General features: G+C 45.6%; 3 protein-coding genes across 4 annotated transcripts in view; 2 read left to right on the top strand and 1 right to left on the bottom strand.

Moving 5' to 3' along the window:
• The window catches only part of LOC128450548 (zinc-binding protein A33-like), a 383,902-nt gene that overhangs the window by 315,365 nt on the left and 52,262 nt on the right, over positions 1-16,275 (top strand). The window lies entirely within an intron of this gene.
• LOC128450549 (E3 ubiquitin-protein ligase TRIM35-like) overlaps positions 1-16,275 on the top strand; it is a 377,361-nt gene that overhangs the window by 315,242 nt on the left and 45,844 nt on the right. The window lies entirely within an intron of this gene.
• sptssa (serine palmitoyltransferase, small subunit A) lies at positions 12,814-15,165 on the bottom strand. The gene is made up of 2 exons (XM_053434077.1): positions 14,942-15,165; positions 12,814-13,782 (listed from the first exon to the last, which is right to left on the bottom strand). Exons 1-2 carry the CDS (start codon positions 15,042-15,044, stop codon positions 13,679-13,681), a joined length of 207 nt encoding a protein of 68 aa, XP_053290052.1. The 5' UTR covers positions 15,045-15,165; the 3' UTR covers positions 12,814-13,678.

Below are 16,275 nucleotides of genomic sequence, written 5' to 3'. Positions count from 1 at the left end.
TCTTCTCATTGATTTACGGTAGCAGTATTGCCCGTTTATTAGATGTGTTACGGCTTCTGTGTGTATAACGTATGTTGTCAGTTCCCTTGTTACCTGTGCATGAGACGGATGAATAGAGCCGGTGCACATGAGAATAAAGTACTTAAACAGACGCTACGCTCATACTTTTTACACCAAGTTACACTGCGTGAGTCAAGATAACTTAACAAGCCCTCCTCAGTTTGACCTGTTTTGAGTGTCGGGCAGAAATCACATCGCGTCAACACCCACCGTGGCCCTTCGCGATGCTTGTTTTAATTAAACAGTCGGATTCCCCTGGTCCGCACCAGTTCTCAGTCAGCTGCTAGGCGCCAGCCGGAGGGTTCCCCCAGCGGTCGCTAGCTGAGGTGATCCGCGAGAAGGGCCCGACACGCGTCCAGAGTGGCCGCCGCTGACCGCGTACCCGGTCCCCTCCAACGGCCCGCCTTCCGCACCGGCGCCGTGAGGTGCCACCGGATGAGGACCTCCCGGTGCCGCACACTGAGCCTCCGGCGGCGGAGAGGAGGGCGACGGAGCGACTGCTCCCCCAGCCGCGGCACGTGCCCAGCGGTTTTACCACAAATATGAACATCGGCCAATGATATCGATGAAAGTCAAGTTTATTACCGATAAGCCGATATCAGTAAACGAGGCGAATATCGGCCGTTACCGATGTTCGGGCCCGATAAATCGGTGCATCCCTAATATATAAATATGTATATATGGAATATCTCCATTATCCTTTAATGTATCATCTGACAAAGTTTGGAGCTCGATGACAAAAGTCTGAACCAAATCAGATTGACTGGCAGTCGCTAATCTCTACGTGAGAACTCTTCAAGGATTCAAGACGCCCACCTCTAGACAGCAGCTAGCGAAATATAGAAATCTAGCCCTAACCCTAACCCAGTCTAAATTTTGTGAATAATCTAAAACAAAACACTCCTTGATTTCCAGCGAGTAAAAATGAATCTGTTTTGCTTGGAAATCACACGTAATGGAGACACAAGGTTTTCCCGAGCGATTGAGTTGACATTTCCACGAGGGAGTCCGAGCGCTGCCAGCTGGACAGCCGCTGGCCTCAGTGTGCGCTGGCAGTGTTTAGAGTGTGTGCGTTTGTTGTGCGTGTGCAATGGGCTAGACAGAGCCAGCATGCCTGAACAGCAGCAGCTACCGAACGCACATCAGTGGGTCCACAACACAACACAACCCAACACATGGAAATCCTGTGTGGAAAACAGGGTCAGCAGCTGAGATTCACAAACACGTCAGTCAGGTGAACACGGCTCTTAGCGTGTTTTTCTTTGAAGCTCTGAAGTTGGCTGCTGACCAGTTGGTTCAACGCTTGACCCGATGGAAATCTCAACAATTATTATAGTTCAGCAGTTTTTGAGTGATCCTGGTGACAGCAAGACAAACACATGGCAATGAAAAGACAAAAGGTCAAAAGTGAGATATAAGATTCATCCTCTTGGGGCCAAGCATGTGTTCATAAGTCCATCAGGTGTTTGAGATATCTCAGTCACTGCTCCTCCTCAAGCCACATCTCCCAGTGTTCTTTACTGGGCCGGAAGCAGTCCACCATCTCCACACTGCTGCTGTGCAATCATTCAATACATGAAGGAGTGAATGACTCAGAATGAAACAGTTCCTCTTCTGGTACAAGTGGTTCTTCACGTCCAGAAATATCCACATTTCGTTGTTGTCTCCGAATGATCTTAGCTACTTGTCTGTTGAAGCCTTTTTAACCAGTTGTCCTCTTTCTTCTCATTAGACAATGAAAACATGAAGTCTGAGGGGAAGCTCGGCCACCAGGCCGAACGCAGCGAGGACCCGGAGACCGACAGCAAGCGCCAACAGCAGCCCGGCCAATCACATTGCTCCTCTGAACAGGACATGAAACGTCAGGAGGAAGGAGACAGTTCCAGTAACCCTGAGAGCCAAGACAGCGATGACAGCCTGGAACCTTCAGATGGAGAAGGAGAAGAGCAGGAGGAGGTCAGGGAGGCAGGAGGAGGAGGCGGGGGAGGAGGAGGAGAAGAAGGAGGAGGAAGGATGACAAGGTTAACAGGACTGGGCGGGTTAGGTGGACTGGGCTCCATCGGAGGACTTGGTAATCTGGGTGGACTTCATATTAAAGTAGAGCACTACGGAGACGGGGAAGAACTGCAGCTGCACAACTCGCAAACTTCTTCGTCTGAGGAGGAAGATGAGGAGGAGGAGGAGGAGGAGGAAGAAGATGGAGGCATGCAGAACTGCGACAGCGCCGACGTTGGACTCAAGCTCCAGAAGCGGCGGAAGAGGAGGAAAGTGCAGAAATGGGACGGATCACAAAGTAAGAGAATCCGTCTGTCCTCACCCTTGCCCAGCCCCGTCACAATGGGAGACACCACACCGCTGGCTGACCCCTCCCAGGCCACGTCCACCACCTCCTCCCACCTCCTCAGCTCCTCTGGCTCCCCTAACAGCGCAGGGGTGACGTCCTCGGTCCTGAAGATCAAGACGGAGATGGCAGAGCCCATCAACTTTGACAACGACAGCAGCATCTGGAACTACCCCCCCAACAGAGAGATTTCCAGAAACGAGTCTCCGTACAGCATGACCTCCAAACCGGCTCCAGGGTCCCACGAGTCGTTCCCCTCGCCCCAGGGAGGCTCCCTCCAGGTGTCCATCCCGGACTCCGTCCTCACCCCTCCTGGAACTGAAGGAGGAGCTGGAGGAGTGAGGAAGCCTCCTTACAACGGGAGCTCTGCTCCGTCCTCTGCTTCAAGTGCTGCACCTCCATCCAGCGCCTCCTCCGCTGACCCGTTGTCACCCCCTCTCTCCGCCTCTCCACGGGACAAGCAACAAGGCACGCCCACCCCCTCCTCTTCCTCTTCCTCTTCCTCCTCATCTTCCTCTTCCTCGTCAACCTCCTCCTCTTCACTGCTGTATTCGGGTGACCTGGAGGCTCTGCAGCGTCTGCAGGCTGGTAATGTGGTGCTCCCACTGGTCCACAGGGTCACAGGGACACTGGCCCCCACCAGCACGACGGCTCCACGGGTCTACACCACTGGGACCATCAGGTACGCACCAGCAGACGTCACCCTGGCCATGGCACAAGGGAACCTCCTTCCCAACGCTGCTATGAACTTTGTAGACAGCTCGGGGTTCGGCCTCGACCCTAAGACGCCCATGGAGATGCTCTACCACCACGTCCACAGGCTCAACATGTCGGCAGCAGCAGCCGCCGGCCCGTTTGTCGGCTCGCCGTCGTTAACGGGCGGGGGCGGCGCCCTCGGCGGCCCGATGCCCACGGCGGCCAACGTCTTCACCACAGCTGAGGGACTTTTCTCCACGCTACCGTTTCCTGTGTACAGTAACGGGATCCACGCCACACAGACAGCTCTGGAGAGGAAGGAGGATTAATGCAAAACGTTCGAGACCGCATTACTGTGTTTCCGGAATCAACAACTGTGTCAAAGTAAAAGACAACTCACTAGTAAAAAAAAACTTTGCTTGTTATCCTTTATCCACACGGTGCAGCACTGTGCGTCCGAGAGAGGAGGACGGACGGGAGGACAAACGTACTCTAGCACTTTGAATCTGAGCAACTGAGCTTGTGTAATAGAAAGACCCACGAACATCAACCCCTTTTCTATCTTATCTCTCTCTCCTCTTCTCCTCCTCCTCTCTCAGTCTCTCTCTTTGCTCCTGTTTCTTCAATCAGCAACACTCTCCCCCCCGACAAACGAACAAAACACAGACTATTCTTTATTGTGAAGAATTCCTTTTTTGCCTACAGAGAATTCATATTGCCTGAGGACTCCGCTGGAGCCTGACGGGGATACTTTTCATTATTTGACTTGATTCTGTTGCATCTCTATGAAGATGCTGATGTGTGTATTTAAAGGAGGACGGCACAGGGATTTGTAATGGACAGAAAACTCCACGTGGCGCTCCTCCGTGTATCTTGATGTGATCAAGGCGTGTACAGACCGGGAGGGGGGGGGGGGGGGCTCTCTCTCCAACAAAGGTCTCAGAAATAATAATCTTTTGAAAAAAGGTTTTTGAGGACGTTTCTCGATTGAGGGAATAGTTTAGAGTTGATTTCATTTCTTCCTTTTTTTTATAAAAATGCTCTAGCTCAGATTTAACCTACGAATCAAGCATTAAGAAGAAAACAAAAAAAGCAATTTCCACCGGGTAACGACCTGTGAAATATCGAATGTTACTAATTCCTCTTTTATCCCAGGAGTTTACCAACAGGTCTCGCACCAGACATAACCTCCTCCTCATCTCCTCCTCTCTCCATCTGTCGTTGCCACTCTAATCTGTCACTACCTGATCTTTATTCTTTTGCTCTACCTTCCGATGTCCCGCCTCCCGGTGCTACGGACCACCCAGGGACCCTGATTCAGCTGGCTGATGGGGGGGCTGTTAACGAACCCACGGCTTGTTGACAGACGGATCCCCGCTTTCTGTTTTTGGAGGGGGAACTGTTTTAAAGTTTTGTTTTTCCTCTTCTGACCGTCAGGAAAGTCAGAAACGCAGCAAGAACCTCGAAATCAGCAACATGTCCCGCCTCCGTCTAAACACAAGCTCAATCTGATTGGGCCATGGGGGGGGCCGGCGCCATTTAGCAACATGGAGTTGATTGGTTAAATTTTAGGCTACATAGTGGGTTTCTTTCTTTATGTTTTGTGTGTTTTCTAACTGAATCACTTTGATCTTCTCATGAGACTGAAGCTAAATATTTAGCGTCACTAACTTGAAAATTGAATGTTGAAATCCTCGACCGGCTCCTGTTTGAAAACTGCTTTGTTTTATTTTTGTAGTAGATCAAGTAGTTTCTTTATTCTCTCCTCCTCCTCCTCCTCCTCCTCCTCCTCCTCCTCCTCCTCCTCCTCCTCCTCCTCCTCCTCCTCCTCCTCCTCCTCCTCTTCTTCTTCTTCCTAAACCAGAATCACCTCCACAAGATTTTCCTAAACAATCCGCTCTCTTCCATCTCATCGCCGGACCCTGTGATTAAAAACCACATATCAACAAGGAGATTGTAATAAAGACTTTCATGTTCAATCGATCTATCGAACAATCAATTCAATAACCACAGAAAAATGTAGATGACTTTTTTTGAGGAATAGAAAAAAGATCCACATTCCTTTGTCGTTCAGTTTCTTTCTAGCCCCGCCTCCTTTGCCAAAAAAAAAGAACTCTCACGTGAAGTGTTTTGAAAACACTGTGATTCTCATTCATTTGTACTTTTCTTTTACTTTTTTTGGTAAAAAGAGGAAAGAAAAAAAATACGAGAATAAGTAATAATTAAAACGGTATAAAAACTGTCACGACATCCTGTTTTTGAAGTCGGCAGCCCCGGCTTCACGTCATCCTTATTACCCGTGTGATTAAAAACGTGTTACCGATGTGTTTCGTGTCACTGGCTGTCGGAAGGTCGTCCACGCGACCTCTCTCTCTGTGTGTGTTGACTATATGCAGTATATACTGAGCTACTGTAGCTGTTTTTGTCCTTTGTCTTCTCTGTGCTCTATCTCTAGTGTCAGGGAGGGGGGAGAGGGGTGGGGCTTAGAGTGAGAGGGGCGGGGTCTCAAAAAGAACAGCCTTCTCTCTCTCTTTCTTCTCCCGCCTCTTCCTCCGTCTCCCTCTATCTGCAGTCTTAGTGAAACCAGTGGAGGTTCGTGGAATTTCGTGTTCGGTGGCCTTTGCAAAAAATGAAAAAGAAGTTGTGGAGTCCACCTTTTATTCGCTGCTTCCTTTCTGTCTCTGTGAACTCCTGAGTTCTCTGGTTGTTTTCTGATCCTTCTCTCTCTCTTTCCCTCTGCTGTTGCTTTTTGCTGTTGTGTAGTCTTATACAAAACCTCTTTATCTCGCTCTTTTCTCTCAGAGATGAGAAGATTCTTTAACTAGCTCAAGGTTTATGGAGCCATGTTTTCGCCACTAAGGAATTCTGGGAATTGCGGTTTCCAGCTCTTGCGTACAAAGTATTAAAGAACTAACGAATATTTACAGTATATGAATATGAAATATGACGAGGAAAAGCCTAAAGTAGCATCGTAGTTATAGTCCTGGAACAACCACGAAAGCCTCAGTTGTGAAACATTTCCCAGAGTCCCTTGGGGCTTCCTGTGTGCATTGGGTGTATTTCATTGGTTCCCACCGAAAACTTGTTGACTTCCTGCGCAAACTTCTCTCACGGGACAAACCAAGTGAAACAAGTGGTTCAGGGGGGAGAAAAAAAATCACAGTAGAATTTCAGGACAAATAATAACAACAATAATAATAAAAAAAAACAATTTTAAAGATTTCTAAAGAAATTAAAAGAAGAAAAAAATATTTCGCACTATAAATCTATTTTTATAGGTGTTTTGGAAAACTGAACTGCATGTTTAGTGAGTTGGTCCGATGTGTTTCACGTGATTGAGCCCTCGTTGTGTCTCCTCGGTCCAGCAGCTCGTCTGTTCTTTGTTTTGAGTCTGTTGATCCCGATCGGGACGTCCTGGAGGACAAGTGTCTCGTCCCCTTCACATCAGGAAAACAATCTGTCTGTGCTTTCTGTGAAGAACCAATGTCTTGTTACTGCGAATAACTTGTGAAAACAAACCCAGGTTATGAAAATCAAACAATGTATTTATTTATTTTTGTGTTGAATATTAAGAAGAATAAGAATGTGATCAGGGCCGCGCGACCCGTCAGTTGCTCGGTGGGTCGTCTGTGGTTGAATGTTCCAATTTGTTATTTCAGGAGCGTTTTGTTTCCGTGCTCCTCTGGATTTTAGCATTTTCTACTTCTGGTGGTTTCTGCGTGAAAAAACGGTGGGGGGGGGTGGGGGGGCACACAAACGAATGGCAGGGCCCCATTTGGTCGAGGGAAGGAGATTCTGAAAGGGGGGGGGGGGGCTCATAACTCAGATGAAACCAGGAAATACACCCACATGTTACCGTAACCAAACAGCCGGTCCAAGCTGTTTCAATGTTTTTCTGTGTTTTATGTCGAAAAATGAAAACTTTGCTGGTGATTTTAAAAACTTAACGAACTTAATCACGGCTGCTGTCAAGAATACATAGTGTTTAAGAAATACAACTATTGAAAAATCACTTCATTTACCTGTGAAGAAACTGTGTCTGTGTTTTTAACTATTTCTTGTACAATTATACAGATTCTTTTATGAGGAACTTGGTGCCAAGTAGCTGAAATACGGGAGAGAGGGAATCTCTTATTATCAATGTTAACAGTGTTATAAAATTCTAAATACAAACAAATTAAAATATTAAAAAAGAGAAAACTATGGTACATTTCTATTTTTTGTTTGAGTTTCTTCCTCGCAGGAGAGGGAGGACACATGACTAACTGATGCTAACTTTGAGTGCCTGGCTTACTTTATTCTTTTTTATTATTATTATTATTATTATTATTTTCGGAAGACATCTCTTTGAGTTCATTCAACATGAATAATGCTGCAAATCCGAAAATGTACATACTTCATTTAGTTTATGAGTTTTCTAGGTTCTCGTCCGCTCAGAGGAACCGATCACACACTCGCTTCTCTGTGACCGGTCACACACTCGCTTCTCTGTAACCGGTCTCATCATCCGACAGGTGCCATATTCATAATAAAACTTTCTCTCAAACTGGTTCCCAGTATGCATCATTTCTTCTGTTTGACACATCCTGCCATCCTCCCCTCCTCGAAGAAAGAGAGAGAGAGGGAGAGGGAGGAAGAGGGAGGGAGAGAGAGAGAGAGAGAGGGAGGGAGGGAGGGGGTGAGGGAGGGATGGCCAGGTGCCATATTCATAATAAAACTTTCTCTCAAACTGGTGACCAGTATGCATCATTTCTTCTGTTTGACACATCCTGCCATCCGCCCCACCTCGAAGAAAGAGAGGGAGAGGGAGGGAGAGGGAGGGAGAGAGAGGGAGGGAGGGAGAGGGAGGGAGAGGGAGGAAGGGAGGGAGAGGGAGGAAGAGAGAGGTAGGGAGGGAGAGGGAGGCAGAGAGGGAGGGAGAGAGAGATAGAGAGAGAGGTGGAGGGAGGGAGGGAGGGAGGGAGGGAGGGAGAGAGAGAGAGAGGGAGGGAGAGGGGGAGAGAGAGAGGGAGGGAGGGAGGGAGAGAGAGAGAGAGGGAGGGAGAGAGAGAGGGAGGAGAGGGGAGAGAGAGAGGGACAGAGGGAGGAAGAGAGGGAGAGAGAGAGGGATGGAGAGAGAGAGAGAGAGAAATGGAGGGAGGGAATAAAAGAGAGAGAGAAAAGAGCGAGAGAGACAGAGGGAGGGAGAGAGAGGGAGGGATGGATAGATAGATAGAGGGAGAGATAGATGATAGATAGAGAGAGAGATGGATAGAGAGAAAGAGATGGATGGATAGAGAGTGAGAGAGAGATGGATGTATAGATAGATAGAGGGAGAGATAGAGAGAGAGATGGATAGAGAAAGAGAGAGAGAGAGTCTTCTTGACCGTTGTGTCTCAGCAGCTGTGTGTAAACCTCTTCTCAGTTTATCTGCAGCACAGACAGTGAAGAGCAACAGACCGTCTGTCTCTCTCTCTCCTCCTCACAGCGATCATAACCTTTATTAAAAACATAAGAGCTCACAGCTTATTGACAGATTTAACAGATATTGTTGTTGAGTCGAGTCAAATTATCCCACAATGCACCACAAAGCTCCGAGAACAGATAAATATGATGAGTTCAATATGAATTCTCTTTTAGCAGCACAGACTCCCTGCAGCACCATTAGACGACTGGTTCTTCCTCCAGGAACCTAAACGTCCCAGCGTGTCTCCAGAACACTTCTACAGATCCTTGTGATGTTCTGATGTTTCTGCTGCATGCTGGGAACCCGGGAGTTCGATCCCCGAGGAAGCACGGACGAAAACACACTTGGTTTCATCATCCGTCCGTCACGTCCCCGCTGAACCACATCAGACCTCCTCAGTGAGACGGACAGCCAGAGGTTATTAGAAGGAGCTCCAGGTTCAGCTCCTCACACACACACACACACACACACACAGACACACACAGACACACACACACACCGAGGACGGCTGCCTGTGATCTATGATTCATGTGCGCTCATTTAAAATAGTGTGAAATATTTAAAGTTGGCTGCTCGGCCTCAGAGGGTCGACTGACTGACCTCTCCACTCTTATTACTGTGAGGAGGAGGAGGAGGAGGAGGAGGAGGAGGAGGAGGAGGAGGAGGAAGAGGAGGAGGAGGAGGAAGAGGAGGGGAGGAGGAGGAGGGGGAGGAAGAGGAAGAGGAGGAGGAGGAGGAGGAGGAAGAGGAGGAAGAGGAGGAGGGAGAGGAGGAGGAGGACGAGGGGGAGGAGGAGGAGGAGGAGGGGGAGGAGGAGGAAGAGGAGGAGGAAGAGGAGGGGGAGGAGGAGGAGGAAGAGGGGGAGGAGGAGGAGGAGGAGGAGGAGGACGAGGATGAGGAGGAGGGGTGATACAGGAAAGAGAGACTCAATGACAAATATAATAAAAGTGGAGGAGAAGAGGAGGAGGAGGAAGAGGAGGAGGAGGAGGAGGAGTAGGGGTGGTACAGGAAATAGAAACACAGTGACAAATATAATCCAAGTGGAGGAGAAGAGGATCAGTGGCTGCTTGATTGACAAATGGACGAATAAGTCTTCATGTCATCATTTATTAATTTGTAAAAGTCCTTTTGTCTCCGTAAACAAAGATGGACGACGTGTCTCCGCCTCTTTTCATATCATCAAATAACGAATTAAAGCAAACTGATCAGAAACACTTGAACAAACTTCAGTGAGTGAGAACGAGATGAAAGGACAGAAACATCTTAACAAACATTAATTAACCTTCAATCAATCAATCAATCAATCAATCAATCAATCAAACAATCAATCAGATGTTATTCACAAATCACAGTTTTCCTCGTGGATCTTAACGAGGTTCGACTTCTTCTCTTCTTCTGTCTCCTCGTCGCTGCAGCTTCCATCTTTAAGAACCGTTCCAGATTCATTTCAGGTCATCGTGACCTTTGACCTTTCACTCAAACGAATCAGTTAATAATTGAGTCAAAGTGAAACATTTGCACCAAATTTGAAAGAATTGTGACGTTAATGAGATCAAATGTGTGTGAACCATTTAACCACTGGAATCTGATCTGAGTCCAAGAGAATGTTTCTACCAAATCTCAAGAAATCCTCTCAAGAATAAAACCTTTAAAATATAAACGACTGTAAAGATGCAGCTGACAATTATGTTTTATTATCATTGTTGATAAACCCTGAGAGTCCGTTTATTCTTATGCATATTTATTAGAAAAGAAAATCTTGTTAACGAGTCATTGAACTTCATGAAAGCTTCATCCAGTGAATATGACAGTTTGCTGAATGGAGTCTGGTCCACGTTCTACTCAGTGTCTTTGTGTAGATTCACAAAACTGATTCTAGTTAAATATCTGAGGTGAGGTTTTCTCTCATCAGTGGAGCGACAGTGACACCCAGAGGCTCAACGCAGAACTGCAGCCACAGTCCATGTGAGGTTTCTCATTGTGTCTGTAATGTTAGTTCTCTTATTATATATTTCAGAATTAAGGTTAATATGTAATAATAACAGTTAGTGGTTCATATATAAGATTGAAAGTTTGAATGATTCACTGATCTGATGTTATTTTATCAAACGTTTTGACCGTTTCAACCAAAACAACTTTCAGAGTCAAGTTCACCACTTTTCTAAATGATAAAAATAAACTTTTATTTTGAAGACAAATATCCAAAGAGGAAGTGATCGTGTGAATGTTGTTGAACTAACTCCGCCTCTTCCCATGAATCTCTTCATCTCTCACATCATTTTAACGATGTCGTGAGTTTCAGTCCAAGTTTATAGACTCTCCTGTTTTCATGCATCTTATTGATATGATTCATAAAGATGTGGAGATGTTACAGTACAACACGTTTCTCTCTCTCAGGTGTGAAGGCGTCTGTAAAACCTTAGAGTCTTTAAACTTTGACTCACACTCTTCATCCCTCCTCCCCCTCCTCCTCCTCCTCCTTCTCCTCCTGTTTGAAACCAGATTTGACATGTTCTCCTCCAGTTCAGCAGAGACACACATCCTGTGAAGGTCTCATCAGCTTCTGGTCTCAGATCAGATCTCAGATCAGTGCCGTGCTGGTCACCTGGACGCAGCACAGCTCTCAGATTAGTACATCCTCTCCTGATTCATCAGTTTAGGACTTAAAACCATCCAGACTCTTCTACAGGAGTTTTGAGCCCAAAGGAATCCTGATGTCCGCTCCTGCAGTTCAGAGCCACAGCCACCAGGTGGCGACGTTTCTGTGAACTGGTCTGAGTCAACCACGTGGAAACACTCCCACCTAGTGTCTAATAACCGCAACTACACAATAAAACAAATGACTTGTGAAATGAAACATGAAACTGACCTTGTTGAAGTGATGAACATGTGAAGATAGAAGCTGATCAATGTATCGTTCAGCTTCTCAAATTAGAGAATTCGCTGCGTTTCTTTGTCTAATAAATAATAATTATAATAATAAACTGGTTCATGTATCAAAGACACTAAAAAATAAGTTGCGGCTGCATCTTTGGATTTTTAATTAAAAGAACATGATTGAAAACAACAGCTTACAAATGAATGAGTGGTCGGAAGTCAAACTTAATTATAAGTCAAATTAATAAATTACCAGCAGGTCAAACAAGCAGCTTCATCATAGTGAAATATCCCTTTAATGGTTTAATAGAACAGTATTTAGCATCAGGAGCTCAGAAACACACACAAATACTTTTATTCTACAGGCCAACATAAGCGACTACAAAACTTTACAAAGATGTATTCAAGATTATGTACAACACATTGGAAAATACACTATATACTTTCCACCTGTTTACCATTTACCAGTGAAGCAGAGCAACAGAGCACAGACTCAGGCTGGTACATTATAGTTTTTAATTCTAATTCAAATGTCCGACTGAATATTCTACAGAATGAGAAAGTTTGTTGCTCTTTGAAAAGGTGTGTTTCCAGGATTAGGCTCTTATATCATTATTATATCAGAAGTCGACCTTAATAGTTTGTGGAATGCACCAAGTGAGATTCTTCAGTTTCAATTCAGTTCTCATTTCCAAGCAGACTTGGGATCAATGAAATATCCTGAACTGAATCAATATGGAATGAAATCAGAAAAAGAATCAAGAATTATGATTAAATGTGAACACACTGGCATCACACCCCGGATATGTTGGTTTCATTTATGGAGGTGGAGACGAGTCATTGCTGCATTAAAGCGGAAAATCACAAAGCCGCTTAATATTTTATTTGCAAAAAATTTGAGTAACTTTATTCACTCTTAAAAACTGATCGGCTGCTTTGCGACAGACTGAGAACAGGAGCCGGTCTCAGATCCAGGATCAGTTCAAAGTGTACGACACAGTGACCTCTGAACCCTGAGATACCGAGGATCCTTCTCAAGCCCGACCTCTTCCTCCTTTAGAGAGATGAAGGCAGCTGAAAGCAACAAGACCAGAACATCTCATGTTTACACGCTGACTTGAATCCGACTCAACCGAACAGCAGAGAGCATCGTGTCACTGACGCTTTCTCCTCGTAGCGTTTCCAAAATTCTGAAACTCCGACGTGTGAAGAGCGGAGCCCAGATTCAGATTCTCATGATTTTTCAGATTCAGATTCTCAAACAGTTTCCCGTGGATCTCGATCACGTCTCCCGGTAAAGAGACAAGACAGAAGTTCCATGTTGGAGTGTTTGTAGTTTTATGAACGTGAGCTGATGTGTGTATCGCTGAGAAAGAATAACACAGAGACGTAATGAACTTTACATGGTGCCAAAATATTTCTTTTAAAAATTCATTTTTTAAGTGTTACACAAGCAGCGTTTAATACACATTAGACCTCACTTTGTGTTTAAGACTCTTTAAGGCTGTTTTTAAGGCGACGTCCAGTTCAGGTCTTTACAAACAATTTACATTTTCAAATCACAGAAGAAAAATAAAAGAAACTCACTGATTTGAACGTTTGTCATATTTGTGCTGAAGAAAACGGTGGAATCATGATAAACTGAGCGATAAGCCAACAAAACAAATGACTTAGTTTCTACAGGAAGTCACTTTGAGAACAAAGGTGGAGAATGGAAACAGCTGGGGGGTGATGGTTCCCAGCAGTGACCGTCCACTGGGTCCAAACCACCAGGATCCATTCACAGATCATCAGCTTGGGCTCAAAACAAATAGAAAAATGATTTTCTCCAATCAGCTGCTCTGGTTTCCTGCTCCTGAATCAAACTCTTCAGACAACAACACTCTGAAATCTTGAGGGAATAAAAATATAAGAGTCCAGTCGCCTCCCAACTGTAAGGTGCGCTTGATTCCAGGGATTAAAAAGAAAAAAACATGAATCAAAACTTAGCTCAGTCGCCCGTGGCCTCGAGTCCAAACCCGGTTCACAATCTGAGTATCTCAGGCGAGTGAAGGAGACACTGTCCCGGAGGACAACCTGTCCAGCACGACGTCCACAGAGTTGACCTATGATATTAAATTAGCTTTGGAAAGGAGGAGAGTTGCTCCCCCCCCCTCACATCCAGGAGAGACAGACAGGCAGTCACGCAGGTGGACAGATGGACGGACAGGAAGCCGGAGACAGACGGGGACCAGCGGGTGGACGGACGAGTCCTCGTGTCACTGGACGACCTCGAAGTAGTGCAGGATGGCCATGATGTGCTGAGGCATGAAGACGTAGCCGGTGTAGACGGCCATGCCGGCCACCGAGACGAGCAGGGAGTCTGAGGAGGAGACGTTAAGGGACAAACTCTGAAGGAGCAGAGGACACGTCCATGTTTCACGTTAACCAGGCAGCAGCCTCTGAACCTGAGACTCGTGGAAACGTCTGAGTGAACAAACAGAAAATAAAACTTTCACCTGAGATCTCGTGAGGCTGTTTCCAGCTCCGGATCATTTCCTTTCTAAATCTTTACTGGTGGACGTTCGGTGGACGTGTGGACGCCGGGTCGCAGCCCCGAGGAGGACGGTAACACAACAGCCTGAGAATAATCCACACAACCACACCTGAGCCTGAGGGGACACCAACGGTAGGAGGACGTCATGGGACCATAAAGGGACAATGACGTCTTCCTCCACCACGAATCAGAGCTCCATGAACATCACACGCTGAATATCCAGCAGACCAATCACAGCTAGTGGGGGGGGGGGGACTGGGCTTTAATGTTGTTGTGCGACGACGCGTACATGTCGAGAACTGGCTGCGTTATTGTTCACCGAGGCTAGGTGTGTAACTGGAGGAGTCCACTAGGGGGCGCACCACTGACCTGGCTCTGTAATCAATGATTTGATTGTGGTAAACAAAAACAGATCCAAACAAAAACTTTGAATATCTTTAACTTCTACAGGATATTGAACAACAATGACGTGTTGTGTGTTAGTATCTGTGTGTTGTTGAATAGAAGATCACGTGTTCCTCTGTTAAAACAAAGTGTAAACAAAGATGGTGTAAACTTGGCTGAAGATCAAGTTCTAAAGTTTCCGTGGAGTTTTTCAGTTTCCACTCGGGTCAACTGGATAAAGAGTCGTTTCTATAAAGTGGAACCAGTGGAACCAGTTAGTGTGGAACTGGGATTTGTCATTAAACACACAAACACACGTCGCTCTCACACAGACCGGAACTCACATGTAACACTTTCCCTTACGAGTATCTGCTTGTTCTCTAATCAGACTTTAACCGGTTCACTCTCGACACACAGCGGACACACAACGGACACACAACGCACACGGGGTTTAAACACAATTAAACACAAACTGTTATTCATGAGTAAAACGTCTTCACTGGAATTCACGTTGTTTGAAAACGACCCTGTTAGAAAAGCTAATGGCAGCTCGGTTAGCATGTTAGCATGTTAGCTTGTTAGCAGAGAGCTGGAAGGATACTGAACACCGTCCGCTCCCAGGGCTCCAGCATGTAGAGGGCGGTCACCAGCAGGTACTGGTAATAAAACCAGTTCAGTTGTTTCCAACAGTCTCCCAGCGTCATGGTCACACTTCTTCTTCTTCTTCTTCTTCTTCTTCTACTACTTCTTCTTCTACTTCCTCCTCTTCCTCACCTTTTTCTCCTTCTTCTTCTTCTTCCTGTTGTGGGAGCGCCGGCGTCTCGTCACGCCGTGCTGCCTCTCAGCCAATCACAGCCCCGCGTTCAGCGCACTGCTCCGACGTAACCTGGGAGTTCCAACATCCTGTTTTCAAAATAAAGTAACAAAGTACATTTTCTACAAAGTTCCGGTGTGTAAGATTCAGGTGAAAGTTTCTATTGGCAGAAATTTAATATGAAATAATAATTTTCATCTAACTGTGATAGATTTGGTTTTTTTTACCCGAGAATGGGACTTTTATATATAAATACTTTGTATTTCCATCAGGAGCGGGTCTTCACTCCGAAGGCAGCCATGTTTTTTACAGTAGCCCCAAATGGACAAACTAAACCTTTTGAGTTTTTATGACAATTGAAGCTTCCACAGGTTATTTTCCATGTTTGGAATGGAAGGGGGGGGGGGGGGGGGGTTGAAGTTAGTGGTATTCAGCTGCAACAGGACACTTCACCACTAGAGGTCACTACATTGTACAGACTGAACTTTTAAAGTGCATCGTTCAGTGTTTAAATGTCTTTTATTTACAGAATCCGTGTCTTGGTGAAACTGACGCGTTTTGCTTAGAGGGCATTAAAGTTGTAAAACGAGGCTGACCTCCTGTTGGCAGTAGGTGGCGCTGTCACTATCTGTCACTATCTCTACAAACTGACTACAGATCTGTTCAGGAACATGGAAGGAATCTACGACCACTGACTGGGACTTTAAAGCAAACTGAGAGAGGAAGTCTTTCATATAAAGTGTGGGTGGAGTTAAAAAGTCAAGTGTTATTCTCTCAGCTTAACTCTTTGATACACAACACGGGTCAACAGTGAACCTACTCACTTTTTGTTTTCTATATCTTTGCAGTGACTGAATTTCCTCATCCAGTATTTCAGGTGTTTCCAAGTTAATCCTGAACTTTTTGAATAAAAATCATTTTTGTAAAACTACCCTTCTTCACAACATGGGTCAAAAATGACCCCGTAATCATTTCCAGGGTATATGCAGCAATCCTGAGATTAAATTCAATTCTTTTCAAGACCTTTTACAAGACACCGGTTACATCAACGACACTATTGAGTTTGAGATTTCATAATTAAATGAAGTTTGCCAGAACTTCTATGTAGCGCAGTATCAACA

This window comes from Pleuronectes platessa, chromosome 11 (assembly GCF_947347685.1).
Source record: "Pleuronectes platessa chromosome 11, fPlePla1.1, whole genome shotgun sequence".
Lineage (NCBI taxonomy): Eukaryota > Metazoa > Chordata > Actinopteri > Pleuronectiformes > Pleuronectidae > Pleuronectes > Pleuronectes platessa.
The sequence above is the reverse complement of the archived record's forward strand: the minus strand, read 5'-3'. Positions and strand labels throughout refer to the sequence as shown.